This window comes from Condylostylus longicornis, unplaced genomic scaffold, assembly GCF_029603195.1.
Source record: "Condylostylus longicornis isolate FDR11 unplaced genomic scaffold, ASM2960319v2 ptg000091l, whole genome shotgun sequence".
NCBI classification, from domain to species: Eukaryota; Metazoa; Arthropoda; class Insecta; order Diptera; family Dolichopodidae; genus Condylostylus; species Condylostylus longicornis.
The window spans coordinates 1,744,195-1,757,608 of NW_026578059.1; the positions used below are offsets into that span (position 1 = coordinate 1,744,195).

Genomic DNA, 13,414 nt, shown 5'->3' on the forward strand with positions numbered 1-13,414 from the left:
AATTTTAAAACACTAAATTTAATTTGAAAAAACTTTAAACATTGTGAAAATGAAAACTTCTTAAATTTTTCTCATTTTTGTCCAAAAAGTATTATCCGATACGCTCTTTGTATCCAAACCCTTTATAAAGGTTTTTGCAATTTCCTATACCAGACAGATCTAATACATATGTATCTACATACATATGTAAGAGCTTATCTTGTCTTATTATTACCCTTATTATGATCGGCGAAGTGAATGACTAGGCGAGTCGAATAGACTAGGCGAATCGAATGATATTTTAAATTACGATCGGTGAATGCTTTCATTAGCCAGATTCAAAATGTTGCTACCGCAAGACATCAGAGAAAACAATTGAATTTTCTATCTATTCAATTAAAAAACAATTGAATTACTGTTGGTGGCTTTTTTTCACTCTTAAATATTAAACAATCAATATTTTTTACAGCAGTTTTTAGAATTATATGAACTTATTTTACAGATAGTTTAGATTTTTCCATTATATCGCTATGAATGCTATATCTGATAATAAAAACACCTATGTATTAATTTGATTTTTGGGTTTATTTGCCAAGCTTGTCACACACAATCTTGATTCAATAGATTTTATAGATCATTCGCCTAAAATTTAGGTGAATTTTAGGTTATTCGCCAAAAATTTCATTTGCTCCGCCGATCATAACAAGGGTCTTAGTTTTTCCAAATGGAGCAACATGTGAATAATGAAAAGAAAAAAATAAAAAATGACAATCACTATTAGCAACAGAAACTGTAATTCATTACGCCAACGTAAAAAAGTACTGAGAAACCACGACCTTTGCCAAATGGCGTGGCAAGTTTTATCCAAATGGCGTTGTGGATATTTTTTAAAAAAAGTTCCGAAACTATGGTGAGTGAAACAAAATTTATTTTTTTTTTAGTATACAAGTTTAAGAAAACTTGATGCTATTATAAACAACATCCCTATAACACATTTTAAAATTTTTTTGTTTGTAAAAAAAGTTTAATTACAATTTAATAATTTAATAATATAAATAAAAAGTACGTAATAATATTGAGATATATTATTTTTTTATACATTTCGCTATTATTTATATTACTAAACGCAAATATAAATAATATACATTGTTTTTTCGGAATTCTAAAATTTAACCTTAAGCAATAGCGGAGAAACGATTTTTCATTAAAGTACGCCGCAAATTTCCACTCCGGAAAACAATTATGGAAGACTTTCGTATAAGCCATTTTATTTGAATTGGAGACTTTTAATTTTGTAAATACGTGTTTTATATAATCGCGGGCTAATAAAAATTTAGAGAAAAATACTTTTTGAGTTTTTGCAAATTTCAGAAACTAAAATTCTGTATTTCTTGTTGACGCAAATGAAAAAGTTCAAAATTTAAATATAAGATGAATTTTGTATACTTAATTTTGACAGAAATTAATCCTGTGATCATCAACAAGAATAAACATTTGAGTTTAGTAAAATTTTTATATATTCAACGTACCGATATATAAATTTTTTGTCTGTGATATACCTGTATATTACTTTGGACTTTTTTGAATATTCATTTCTAACTTAGTTTTTAAGTGAAGTTTGTTCGCTTATTCAACGTTTATTCACTTAAAGTTGCTACAACTGCAAAATTTGTTAAAAACTTCAAAACTTCTTTTACAGTTGTTTGAGCATTCAGTGAATAAAATTTGTTCACAGTTTTTGTTTTATGAATGCGTATACAGATATTTAAGATTTTTAAGATCATCTTTTTAAGAACTACTTCAAAAATGTTTTTTATCTAACTTAACTAAGTTAGCACAGTGATGAATTTTCGAAAAAGCCCTTTGTATGTATCGATATCAGTCAAAAATTTCGGCTAAAATGGATTTTTGTTTTTTTATAGTTTTCAGTTATAATTTTTTTTATTTTATTAATTTTGTATTATTATTCATTATTATTACAATTAAAAATTAATTTTCACAAATTACATTGCCATCAATTATTATTATTACACCTGTTATACATTGAAAGAGAATTTATTCTTTTGATTTTTTATTTCCATATATTTTTTGTTTTTCAATATTGAATTTAAATATTTAAAAAAGAAAAAAAAAACATCCTTTATGTTGTAAAACAAAATTTTAAAAATCTTTCACAATATGAATGCATATGCGCTTTAAATGTTTATGTAATATGTACCTTATTATGTAAATACAATAATTTACCTTTGAAATATATTTCAGTTTTAATTTTACTCTTATTTTGAAGGATAACAAAAAAAAAATAATATATATATATATATATATATATATATATATATATATATATATATATATATATATAAAATCAATGAATTTTAGGACTTAATGCCTTGTTTCTCAAACTCTTTTATATATATTCTAAAAATACAATTTACTTATTAAATAATATATAATATAAATGTGTACATGTATATAAACATAATTAAATTAATTACATATCTATATATATGTATACATAATAATAATTTTCGTTAGATTTTTTATTTGAATTATACTTATTACTTGTTTTCTATTATACATCAATTATTCTTTTACATCAATATCCACTTTTTTTTTCAAATTCACAAAATCGTAAAATTTTTTTATTTTACAAAGAAAAAATCTAATGAAAATTATTTTTATTTTAATTATTATGAAAATTACTACTATACACAAAGTCTAAATTATTAAAATTTTTTCATATTTTTTATATTGTAGTATTTTTTATATGACGTGTATTATAAGATATGCACGCCCTCACATAATTATATAATGTCGCTGTTTTAATTCTGTTCTGTATTTACTTTGTTTTGTAATATTAAATTGTTCTATTGTGATTTAAGCAAAACCAAATCCTTCAGAGCATTCATGAATTGCTTTAAGTAAACTTGATCTCAATTTATCGTAAGTTTTATAAACAGGTAAATCTAACTGGTTGAAACTAAAAAAGGGAAAAGAAAACGTTAATATAAAAATATCAAATAATAAATTTAAAATGGAACTTTATCAAGGTTTTTAACAGAAAAAAAAAAATGAAATAAAATTTTAAAAATGTTTTCATTAAAATCAATAATAGAATATGTATTGCAAATATTTATACCATGTGTGGGCTGATGGTAAACGATCTGTTGATCTATCATCACGATGTATTTGGAATTTTTGTATACCATTCATACCCTCTAAAGATCCAAATCCATTTAATGGAACTTTTGATGTACCAGTAACAAATTGTAAGAATTTTGCTCGTTCTGCTTGATCAAAACTTCTAAGTGCTCTCCAAAACCATTGAATCTAATAAAGAAAAAAAAAAGCAGACATATATTATGTGCAAAATTTCAGTATTTTTTTATAATAATTAATAGGTCTGTCTGGTATAAGAAAGTTTTTGAAAACTTTTAAAAACTTTATAAAGTTTTTCCAAAGTGTCTGGGATAATACTTTTCGAACAAAAATGAGAAAAAATGATGACATTCTCATTTTCTCAAAGTTTAAAGTTAGTTTTATAAATTAAAATTTAGTGTTTTAAAAACCTTTAAAATCATACAGCTGTCGAAAATGTTTTTCTTGGTATTGTAATTAAAAACAAAATCCAAATTTATAATACAAAATCAAAATTTTCGGTTTTTGGTATAACCAAAAAACATTTGTTTATATTTGATAAATATGTATTGTGAAATTTGACGTTTATCGCATATTTATAAAGTTTGTAAAAGTTTTTTCAAGTTTTCCATCTGATTTATTTTTTTTTTTCTTTTTGCGAGAAATTTCGTGATTGTTTCTCTTTTTAAAGTTTTTTCAAGTTTTATCCCAGACAGACCTAATAATAATAACAATAATGAGAATAGATAATTTTTTAATAACAATAACGCGAATAAAAATTAAAAAAAAAAAATTATTTTCAAATAATTGTTACGTACTTGTATGGAATTGGTTTGATATTTATGATATTCAGTATTAGCTCTCAAATCTTCTATATCAACATTTGGTAACCCAGATATAAGCAGCTCTAATTCTTGTTCATTAAATATTGAAATTAAACGTTTTGGTATTATATCATAAAATCCTTCCAAAAATGCATTGAGCCTATATAAAATAATGCAAATATTTAAACAAATAAATTTTAATAATTTATTTTTAAAACTTACTGTTGTTTTATTGAATTACTCATTTTTAATTGACAAACCAATCTAATATATTCTAATTTATTGTCATCTGTTACAAATACGTTGCGACCATTTGATATTAAATCTTTTACTTCAGTAACACCAAATTCTTGAACTTCTAAACTAAAAGTTAAATCATATCCTAAAGCTGATACTTCATGCTCAAGTAAAAATATCAAACTTTTATAAAATTCATAGTCTTCTGATTCCATATCTGTATATTTTACTTGAATCCCCAGTATGTGTTTATAAAATGAACGAGTGAAATAACATTCTAAAAGCTTATTATCATATATAGCTTTAGCTATAAAATAATAAAAATAATAAAAGTTGTTAATATTTGTGTATTTCCCTTTCTTGATTTAGACTATAAATTAGGTAATGTAGTAAATGAAATTACCTATAACCCGCCCAACGAATTTGTAATAGCAAAGATGGTTCGGATTGGCATGACTTGATGAATTTATCATGTATGTTACTCGATCACCCGGTGATACGGTAAACAAGGCATACATAGGGTTGAATATTTCACGTGATATTATCACATACCATTCTCTTAACAAGCCACCGGCATCTTGACCTTCTTCATCTTTACAAATAAATTTTTTTAAATAAAAAAAATTGTTATGTTAAAAATTAAAGTTTACAATTCTTGAAATATTTTGTTTAATTTTAAATTTTAAATATTATGATTGGCATATAAATTATATTTTTTAACCATATAATTATTACCTTCAAATACAATATAAAAACGATTTTTCCATTCTTCTGCATTTCGTCTATACAATTCACGGAACGAATCTTCGAAGACCGTTTTTCTATTAACATGAACAGCAATTTCTTCTCTTCTAATACCTTCATCTAATCTTTCTAATTCAGTACGGAAATAACGTCTTTTTACATCAAAATCTAATATTCTTGTGTGATCAACAAGAACTGCAAATGGCCCATCAGATAAATGACATGTTGATTGGCGTAGTATCTGATTTAACACAGTTCGATGTTTTTCAGCAAATTGCAAAAATTTACGTTGATCAACTGTTAACTTATAATGATATGTATGATGCACTTCGAAGTCATCTGTATCCATTGGTTGCACACTAATAGAAAATGAGTTATTAACACCAGTAACATTTGTTCTTGATGCATTTTGTTGTTGACCCTGTAATGTTTGTTGTTGTTGCTGATTAATTTGTTGATTTGATGATTGATGTTGCATTTCTTGTTGGTTTGTAGTGTGCTCAGCTTCTTGTTGCTGTGATTGCTGAGATGGTGATGATTGCTGACTTGAATACAAATTTTGCATTGTTATGTTTGGATTTCGGGAAGCACTATCTTCATCAGTATTTTGTCTTGTTTTCTTTTGTGGTGTTGCATGTACGAGGAAGAAAGCTTCAACAGCTGATTGTAAAACCAAAACAGCATGGTAATCAGCTGATAGTTCAAGTTCAATTAAACAATTACTTAATGTTTCCCATAAATTATCTAATAACAATAATTCACTAAGTGAGGACATTTCATATGTGTATGGATTAACTAATTCAATAGCAGCTTTATATCGGGCTTTTGAGGAACAGAGTTCCTGTTGACACTGTTGTTGCTGTGAAAGTTGTGGTTGTTGTTGTGATTGTACTTGTGGCGTTTGTTGCAAAGTGTTTTGGACATCGTTGGAGTGCACTTGTTGATTAATTTGATGCAGTGATTCTTGTGACTGTTGTTGTGATTGTGACGAAGAATTTCGTGATTGCTGTGGCTGCTGCGAATGAATATTTGTTAGATGACTTTGAATATTTTGCCTTTCTTTTGTTATATTCTCAATTATCTTATTATGTTCATCAATAACATTTTCACGAATTTGAATAATAGTTTTCAAAAATCTTAAAAATATAGCCTGAGCCGATGTTTTTGATATTAACGGAATCATGCTTGCTAATTGAAGTTCAGTCGATTGTTTCATTCTAGTTGGAGCTGTAATTACAACAGTCTCCCGAGTAAAGCGATCTTGTAACATACCTTTAGGTTTAGATCCAACACTAGTTATACCAGAACTTGTACTTGGAACAGCTTGATAATTTGAAGACATTGTATTGAAAGTTTCTTGATCTGGAGACGTTTCACATGATGATGATGTCGATGATGCTTGATTTGCTGAATTAAAATTACGCTGCTGCGATTGTTGACCTTGATTATTTTGCAATTGGGATAAATTCATTTCCCTTAAATCATTTAATAAACAACGAATTTGTTTTTCAACTCGTCGACCTAATATATTTGCAGCATCAACTAGTAATCGAAATATTATTGCTCTTGTATCTCTGCAGCATTGCGATAAATTCAACAATAATGAGGTTGCATCTTCTAACCCTTCTTCAGAGCAACTCTTATCAACTAAAGTTTCAATAATTAAAGCTAATCTTTCTGGTTTTGGTAAAAATGTATCGTAAAGATCGTCAGTGTTATATGGTGGCAATAATGGTAAGTGTGGTAACTTCTGTTTTTGAACGCCCGCTGATTCTTTGACATGTGAATGTAGCATTACATAGGTATGCAAACATTCACGTTTTATATTTATTTCATAGTTGTTATTAAAGTTATTGTGAAAAATACAGTTTTTATGTAATATTTGAAATGTTTCTGTGGGCAAATTAACTATATTGCTTTGATTAATTTTGTCTAATTGTTCTATTTGTATTTCTTTTTGCACTGAAGATAAGTAAGATGATGTTGACGACGATGCCGAGGATGATGAACTAGATGATGTTGCCACTGGTACATTCTGTTGACTCTGATCTTGCTCTATTTGCGATTGAGATTGTTCTGATTCTTGTTGTGGTTGCTGTGATTGATTTGAATGTTGGGCTGGTTGTTGAACGGTAGATTGTTGCTGCTGTTGTTGAGGTTGCGATATTGACTGCTGTAGTTGTTGTTGTGATGTGTGTGCCTCTGGTAGAACAACAGATATAAACGAGAGTAACCTTAGAAGTTTATCAGTTAAGTGACTTGATTTATGAATAATTCGATAAGATAACATTGAAACTAGTGTGCCAAATGGAGATTGATCAAAAGTCAAATTCATGTTATTATTAGAATTATTAGTATTGGTCACACGTTCTTTTTGATGAATAAAAGGAAGTTGGTTTTGTTGGCTCTTCGCACCCGTTGAAGATGTATTGCTATAATTTCTTTGTGATTGACTTAATGACGTCGCTGAAGATATTAACGGTGCCGATGATGAAGGATTTATTATTGTGGATGCGAATATCTGATGCTGACTATTTGGCAAAAATGCATAATTTGGAGGCTTTCTGAATGGTTTGTTCCGATCTAAATTTAAAACAATATCCCAAAAATCAGTTTCAATATTAATTGATGTAAGAGCTAAATAAGCATTTGACCTAATAATTCGTTTATTTCTCAATTCACTTGAAACTTTTGGTTCATATAAATTATAATTGATATTACCAGTAGGATTGGCAAGCGTTATATTATTTTTATTAATTATAATTAATTTTATTGGCGTAGAATTACATTCCTGTTGTATTGACATCTCATTATGTGAAGACAACTGTTGTTTAGATTGTTGTTGCTGATCATCTGCATGTTGCTGTGATTGTGAATTTTGTGAAGTTGCTTGTTGTTGCTGCCAATTATTTTGAAAGTTTACACTACTATTGTTAATATCTGGTTTGCGATATGGTAAGAAATTTTTTGGAAAACTTTTTGCTAATGTTATTAATAACTCTATTGCATGTTTGCAAACAATTTGTGCTGCTTGAGGATGTATTCCAATTTCATATCTGTCAATTTCAAATTTTACTTGGTCAACATTTTCAGCTTTTTTTCTATTGACATTTATATTTTTTCTTGCATTTTGAAAAACTATTAATGATTCACTAACAGTTGAATTTTCTTGTGTTGCTATCAACCATTCAGTTAAACGTTTTTTACCATAACTTGATTTAAAATTAAATACTTCATTGTATAAATTCGAATCCTCAACTGTAAATACATTTGCGCGTGATCCTAATGCTGCGTCTGATCTTATATTAAGCCAATTGGGTTTAACTTGAGATTTTTCTTTTAGTAATGGACCAATATAGTAACTTTCATTTGTTTTGACAACAACTGACAATAAGGCATTAATAATCCATTCTCGGGTTGGTACGTGACAGCATAAATTTCTAATAACTCGATGCAAACGTAACGTATTAAATTTTGGATCATCAATAAACAATAATATTAATAATGACGCTAAAGCTTCATGATCTAACAAAGGTTTTCCTTGCCGTTCCATAATAGTCATTAGTGATGGACTAGAATTATTCCCATCATTAATACCATTTTGGCTACTGCTGGCATTAACAGCACCGCTACCTGAGTGATGATGTATATTTACACGATTTTCGCCTGAGGACTGCCAATTTTGTGTTAAACGTACATTATGCATAAATGGAAATCGAGGAGCTATATTAAAGGAGAATTTTTCATTTTGTAAAATATAAAATAAAAAAATATAATATTAATAATATAATTAAATAAAAAAAATTAAAATGTTAGAGAAACATTGTAAAATTAACAAACTTACTTCTATATAAATTTAATACGTTGTTTGTTGAAGGCGAATTGGAACTAATTTGATTTATTAAACGTTCGTGCATTATTTGTCTATTTCTGTTTTCCCAATCTCGTCTTAAATTTTGCGCTTCTGCAGCTAACTCTGGCGGCAAAACAGATATTTGAGAATCTTCCATATCAGTTAAAATCTTAAAAATTAAAAAAAAATAAATAAATTTAATTTTTTATAAGATGTAAATAAATAGGAATTTTAATTTTAATAAATTCTTACAGCTTGTCTTAAATTTGGTGGCAAATTTTGGAAAAATGCGGCTGCATCAACTGGATCATTGGGATTAGCTGTGGCAGCAGCTTGCCTTTGCTGTTCTATTCTTTGTTGCGCCAATACTTCTTCTTGAATGTTAGGCGGTAACGCAGCCAAAAATTCTGGATTAACTTCAGCCACAGCTGCATGTTCAACTTGTATTGATATTTGCTGAGCTCTTTGGCGTAGTCTTTGCAGACGTAAATGCTCCGCAATAACTTCTTCGCGCATTTCTTGCGGTAAAGCAGCCAAAAATGATGGATCAACACCTTCCGGGACTTCTAAATCACCAAGAGCCTCGCGGACCTCTGCACTCATTTCTGCACGATTGCTGGTTGGAGTTGCCGTTGCGCCTTCCGATATATTTGAGGCTTCCACTTCTGTCGTTTGCACTAAATCAGTCCCAGAAGTGTTAGAAGATTGAATATTGGGCACAGATAATGAAGCAGCAGCATTCTGTGCTGTCGAGTCTACATTTGAAGTCTCTGTTAAAGCGTTTTCATTACAGCTTGTGGAATCACTAACTTTTTCAGCATTTTTATTTGAGTCAGTGCCTTTATTTGAATTGTTGTGTTCAGTTAAATTTGTAGCAGTTGCTGACGACGTGCTTGTTGATGCAGCATTTGTAACACAAACTGAAGATGGAAGACTATCTTCGATGGTAATGATATTGGCATCTTCATTTTCTTGTTTTGTAGCTTCATTTGCACTTGAACTATTATCACTAATACTTATTGTGTCAGCATTCGGGTCACCAGAATTTTCAACATTTCTTTGTGTAGCTTGGTTTTGTGAAATTTCTGATGGTGTGTGTACAAAAGCACGCCCGGTTGGATGCCGTAGTTCATTATTAGAAGAATGATCAGTTTCTCTAGAACGCTGTTTTTTTTTTGTTAATTATGAATACATAATTTATAAAAGAAAGAATTCTTACGTCAATGATTTCTAAAATTTCGTCTAGGTCGTCTAAATTATTTGCACCATTATGGTCAGTTTGCACGTCAGATCTACATGTAGAGGAATGCGGTGGTACGCTAGGAGTGGTCATTTCAAAATCTGAAATATTATTTAAAAAAATTATCAATAAACAATACTAGAATAAATAAAATAAATTCCGGAAGAAAGTACCTATTGCTCGAGTTTGTGCATGTTCTGTTCTTTGTTCAGTATTAACAGTGCTGGGAACAACTTCAATCTCACTGGATTCTTCTGTTTCTGAGGCACTGTTATGAACAACATGTATTTCATCATTATTTCCGTTATTTTGTTCTTCTTGATCCTCTTCTTCATCTTCAGCGTCAGTTTCATCGACATCTTCTTCATCCTCTTCTTCCTGCTCCTCCTCTTCTTCTTCATCGTCTTGTTCGTCAGCGATATCTTCTACAATTTCAACATCATCATCACCTTCAATTTCATCATCTTCTCCTTCCTGAAAATCAGACATAGGAACTAATCTGGGCATTTCAAGATGGACATCAGATAATCGACGTCTTTCATTTCCGTTGAATGATGACAACACAGGCATGTCTAAGTCTTCAAAAACTTCTTCTTCTAAATCAGAATTTCGTTGTAATGGTGATTCTTCTTGTTGTGAGATAATTGGACTGCCTTCCATATATTCAGTTCCACTTAATAGTTCCGATCTGCACTCCCTACGATTTGCTCTGCTTAATAACCATACCCTGTTTCTTCTAGTTCCGCTTCGATTGTTACTACCTCCCTCTTCACTTGAAACAGAAGGACTGAAATTTGTATTTGTTCTTCCACGTCCAGATCCACCTATAACACTTCTTGAGCTATTGTTACGATTTTGGGAGCGCGGCTCAGGAGTTTGAAATATATCTGTACTTCTTGTATCATCATCATCAAAATGCACTGTAGAATTCATTTGTAACCTAAGACTATCTGAATTTGAAAATTGTGATGATTGGGAATCTAGTTGATGACTTGAATAATTAGAGCTTCCAAAAGAATCAAAATGATTGGCTTGAGAAATATTTTCTTGTTGTGGTTGTGCGAGTGGAAGGCTAGATCGATGTTGCTCGTATAGAGCTGAAGAATTTGATTGGTTAGGTGTATTAAAATTATCTGTATTTGATAATCCAAATGATGTGGAGGCTGTGCCAGACGTAGTTTCATTTCGAGCTTCTGGCGCTGGTTGAGGAATTGTAGCAGATGTTGTCGACTTTAGTTCTTCTTTCCTTTTCTTTTTATTACGTAACTTAGCTAATTCAAGCTCACGTTGGTCTTCTAGTGTTGGTATCAGTTGATGTCCAACAGTAAGACATACATCTGATTGTGACTCTAAACCTAAATTCTTCGATTCTTCTAACCACCAATGTAATGCTGTAGGAGTGCTAGCAAGGGTAGCTGCTAATGATTGACCAAAAAGATAACCAGCTTGATCTACCAAATCAATGGAACGATCATCTGGAAAATGCTCATCAGGGAAAATTCCAAACGCATTGTCCATCAAGACAACTCTGGTTGCATCACGGAATATATTTGATGTACTACTATTTGAATTTCGTCTCAAGCTTCCATCAATATTTCCTGTTAACAAAAAAAAAAACATTTGTATTACAAATTACATAAATTAAGTTACTCATTGGTACGGTACCAGTATCATTATTACTTTGATTATTAATGTTATCACTTGCATTTTCACTGGAACTGAAAGGATTCAAATTAAACTGACTGAGCAATCCTCCACTAGGAGAACTTTGACCACCACTAGCAATTCCATTTGAATCATTATTTCCAACAGCAGCACTTATTGATATATTGCGCCCAACATTAGAAGCATTCGAACTATTTCCACTTGAGCCAGCTACATGTGGTGCTCCAGAACTAGAAGGCCCTAAAAGTTGTTGCAATATAATTGGGGTGTGATCAACATTTTCATTCAAAATTGTATAACGTCGACGTCTTAAATTCAAAAAATCTGACATAGGTGCCAACGGTGAATTAATTGCAAACGAGAATTGAATTGGTCGACGCCGCCGTCTTCTTATGTTATGAGACAATTGAGATGAATGTGAACCAGTTGCTTGTAAATTTATCAAACTTCTATTACTACCTTCAATACTTGCAATACTGCTGCTGGAATTAGCCGCATCCATCGCACTTGAATTTTCCATTGCCGCTACAACATTCGCCACAACATCTGCTACAACCGATTCAGCAACAGCTTCGGGATTACGTGAATTAAACCGCTGACGAAGCGATGTGTCATTTTGTTGTTGAGAATTTCCAATATCACTAGAATCAACCGACAATATGTCATCGAAATCATCAATAGTTACTGCAGCATTTGCACCTAACTCAACACGTTCTGATGACGATCTAGGTACGCGACCATAGAATACAGATTCAGAACTTGTTGAATCATTGCCATCTTCAATAGGCTCTGGTTCAATACGTGGTGCATTGGCATTTTGAATTGGACCAATGTTAGATGGACCAGAATTTGATTCAATGTGACGTGATGATTCCTGATTAATTGTTTCGTTATCAACTATTGCATCACTGCTATTGCTTTCCATAGCTTCATTTCTAATTTCTTGTTGATTTGGCTGATCCATTGTATTAGCCGATCCACCTTTATTTTGTATAAAATTTTTGTTTATCAATATTTTTAGATTCAAATATGAAATTGGAAAAAAATTTAGTTAAAAACAAACAGAAGGTAAGGTAAAAAAAGGAAAACAAAAATACCTGGTGATAAATGTCGATTATATACATGATCATAAATTTCAATAAATTGACGAGTTTCCTCATCTACATCAATTTCACTGCGATCTTCTACTTCCTCTTCATTATCATCTTAAAGAATGTTATAAAAATAAATACAATAAAAAATTAAAATAAAAAAAAATTTACCATCTTCATCTATTTCACGTTCATCGTTGTCTGAACCATTCGAGTCAGAATCTCCTGATTCAGTGCTTGATTCATCGAAAAATTCATGTATTACTCTACGTACTGTTGCTGTATTATGATTAGTATTTACTATTTGGGCTGGATCATTTTCAATATTTGATGCATGTTCTAGTAACTGATCCATTATATCATCTAAGTGTGCCTATCGTCAAATAAATTCCATTTAGCCTTAAAGTTTATATTATAAAAAAGAAAAGCATTATTTACTTGTCCTCTTTCTGGTGGTCGGACTAAATTCTCAGCAACAACTTGTAATTCTTCAACATTTTCGCCCATTATATCATTTTGATTCGTTAGTATATGATGATGATGGTGATGACTATTTCCTATTCCACTGCTATTGTTTGCTACTGATCGACTAGCTGGATGTACGTCATTAACAACTTCTGTAACGTAATAAATCAAATGTAAA

The 13,414-nt window shown here is 30.2% G+C and overlaps 1 protein-coding gene across 5 annotated transcripts in view; it reads right to left on the minus strand.

The window, feature by feature from the left end:
• Positions 1-384: 384 nt before the first annotated feature.
• The window catches only part of LOC129613751 (E3 ubiquitin-protein ligase HUWE1), a 30,910-nt gene continuing 17,880 nt past the window's right edge, over positions 385-13,414 (minus strand). For 3 of the 5 annotated variants that reach the window (XM_055527956.1, XM_055527958.1, XM_055527955.1), the window contains 14 exons: positions 13,210-13,388; positions 12,943-13,144; positions 12,778-12,885; positions 11,681-12,661; positions 10,189-11,613; positions 9,995-10,116; positions 9,028-9,939; positions 8,767-8,944; positions 4,914-8,645; positions 4,582-4,770; positions 4,164-4,485; positions 3,936-4,101; positions 3,119-3,309; positions 385-2,959 (listed from right to left, as the gene is read on the minus strand). In XM_055527956.1, coding sequence (XP_055383931.1) covers positions 2,857-2,959; positions 3,119-3,309; positions 3,936-4,101; positions 4,164-4,485; positions 4,582-4,770; positions 4,914-8,645; positions 8,767-8,944; positions 9,028-9,939; positions 9,995-10,116; positions 10,189-11,613; positions 11,681-12,661; positions 12,778-12,885; positions 12,943-13,144; positions 13,210-13,388 — 8,810 coding nt within the window. In that variant the 3' untranslated portion in view covers positions 385-2,856. The remainder of the gene's footprint in view (positions 2,960-3,118; positions 3,310-3,935; positions 4,102-4,163; positions 4,486-4,581; positions 4,771-4,913; positions 8,646-8,766; positions 8,945-9,027; positions 9,940-9,994; positions 10,117-10,188; positions 11,614-11,680; positions 12,662-12,777; positions 12,886-12,942; positions 13,145-13,209; positions 13,389-13,414) is intronic. The other 2 variants (XM_055527959.1, XM_055527957.1) reach the window with 2 other exon arrangements.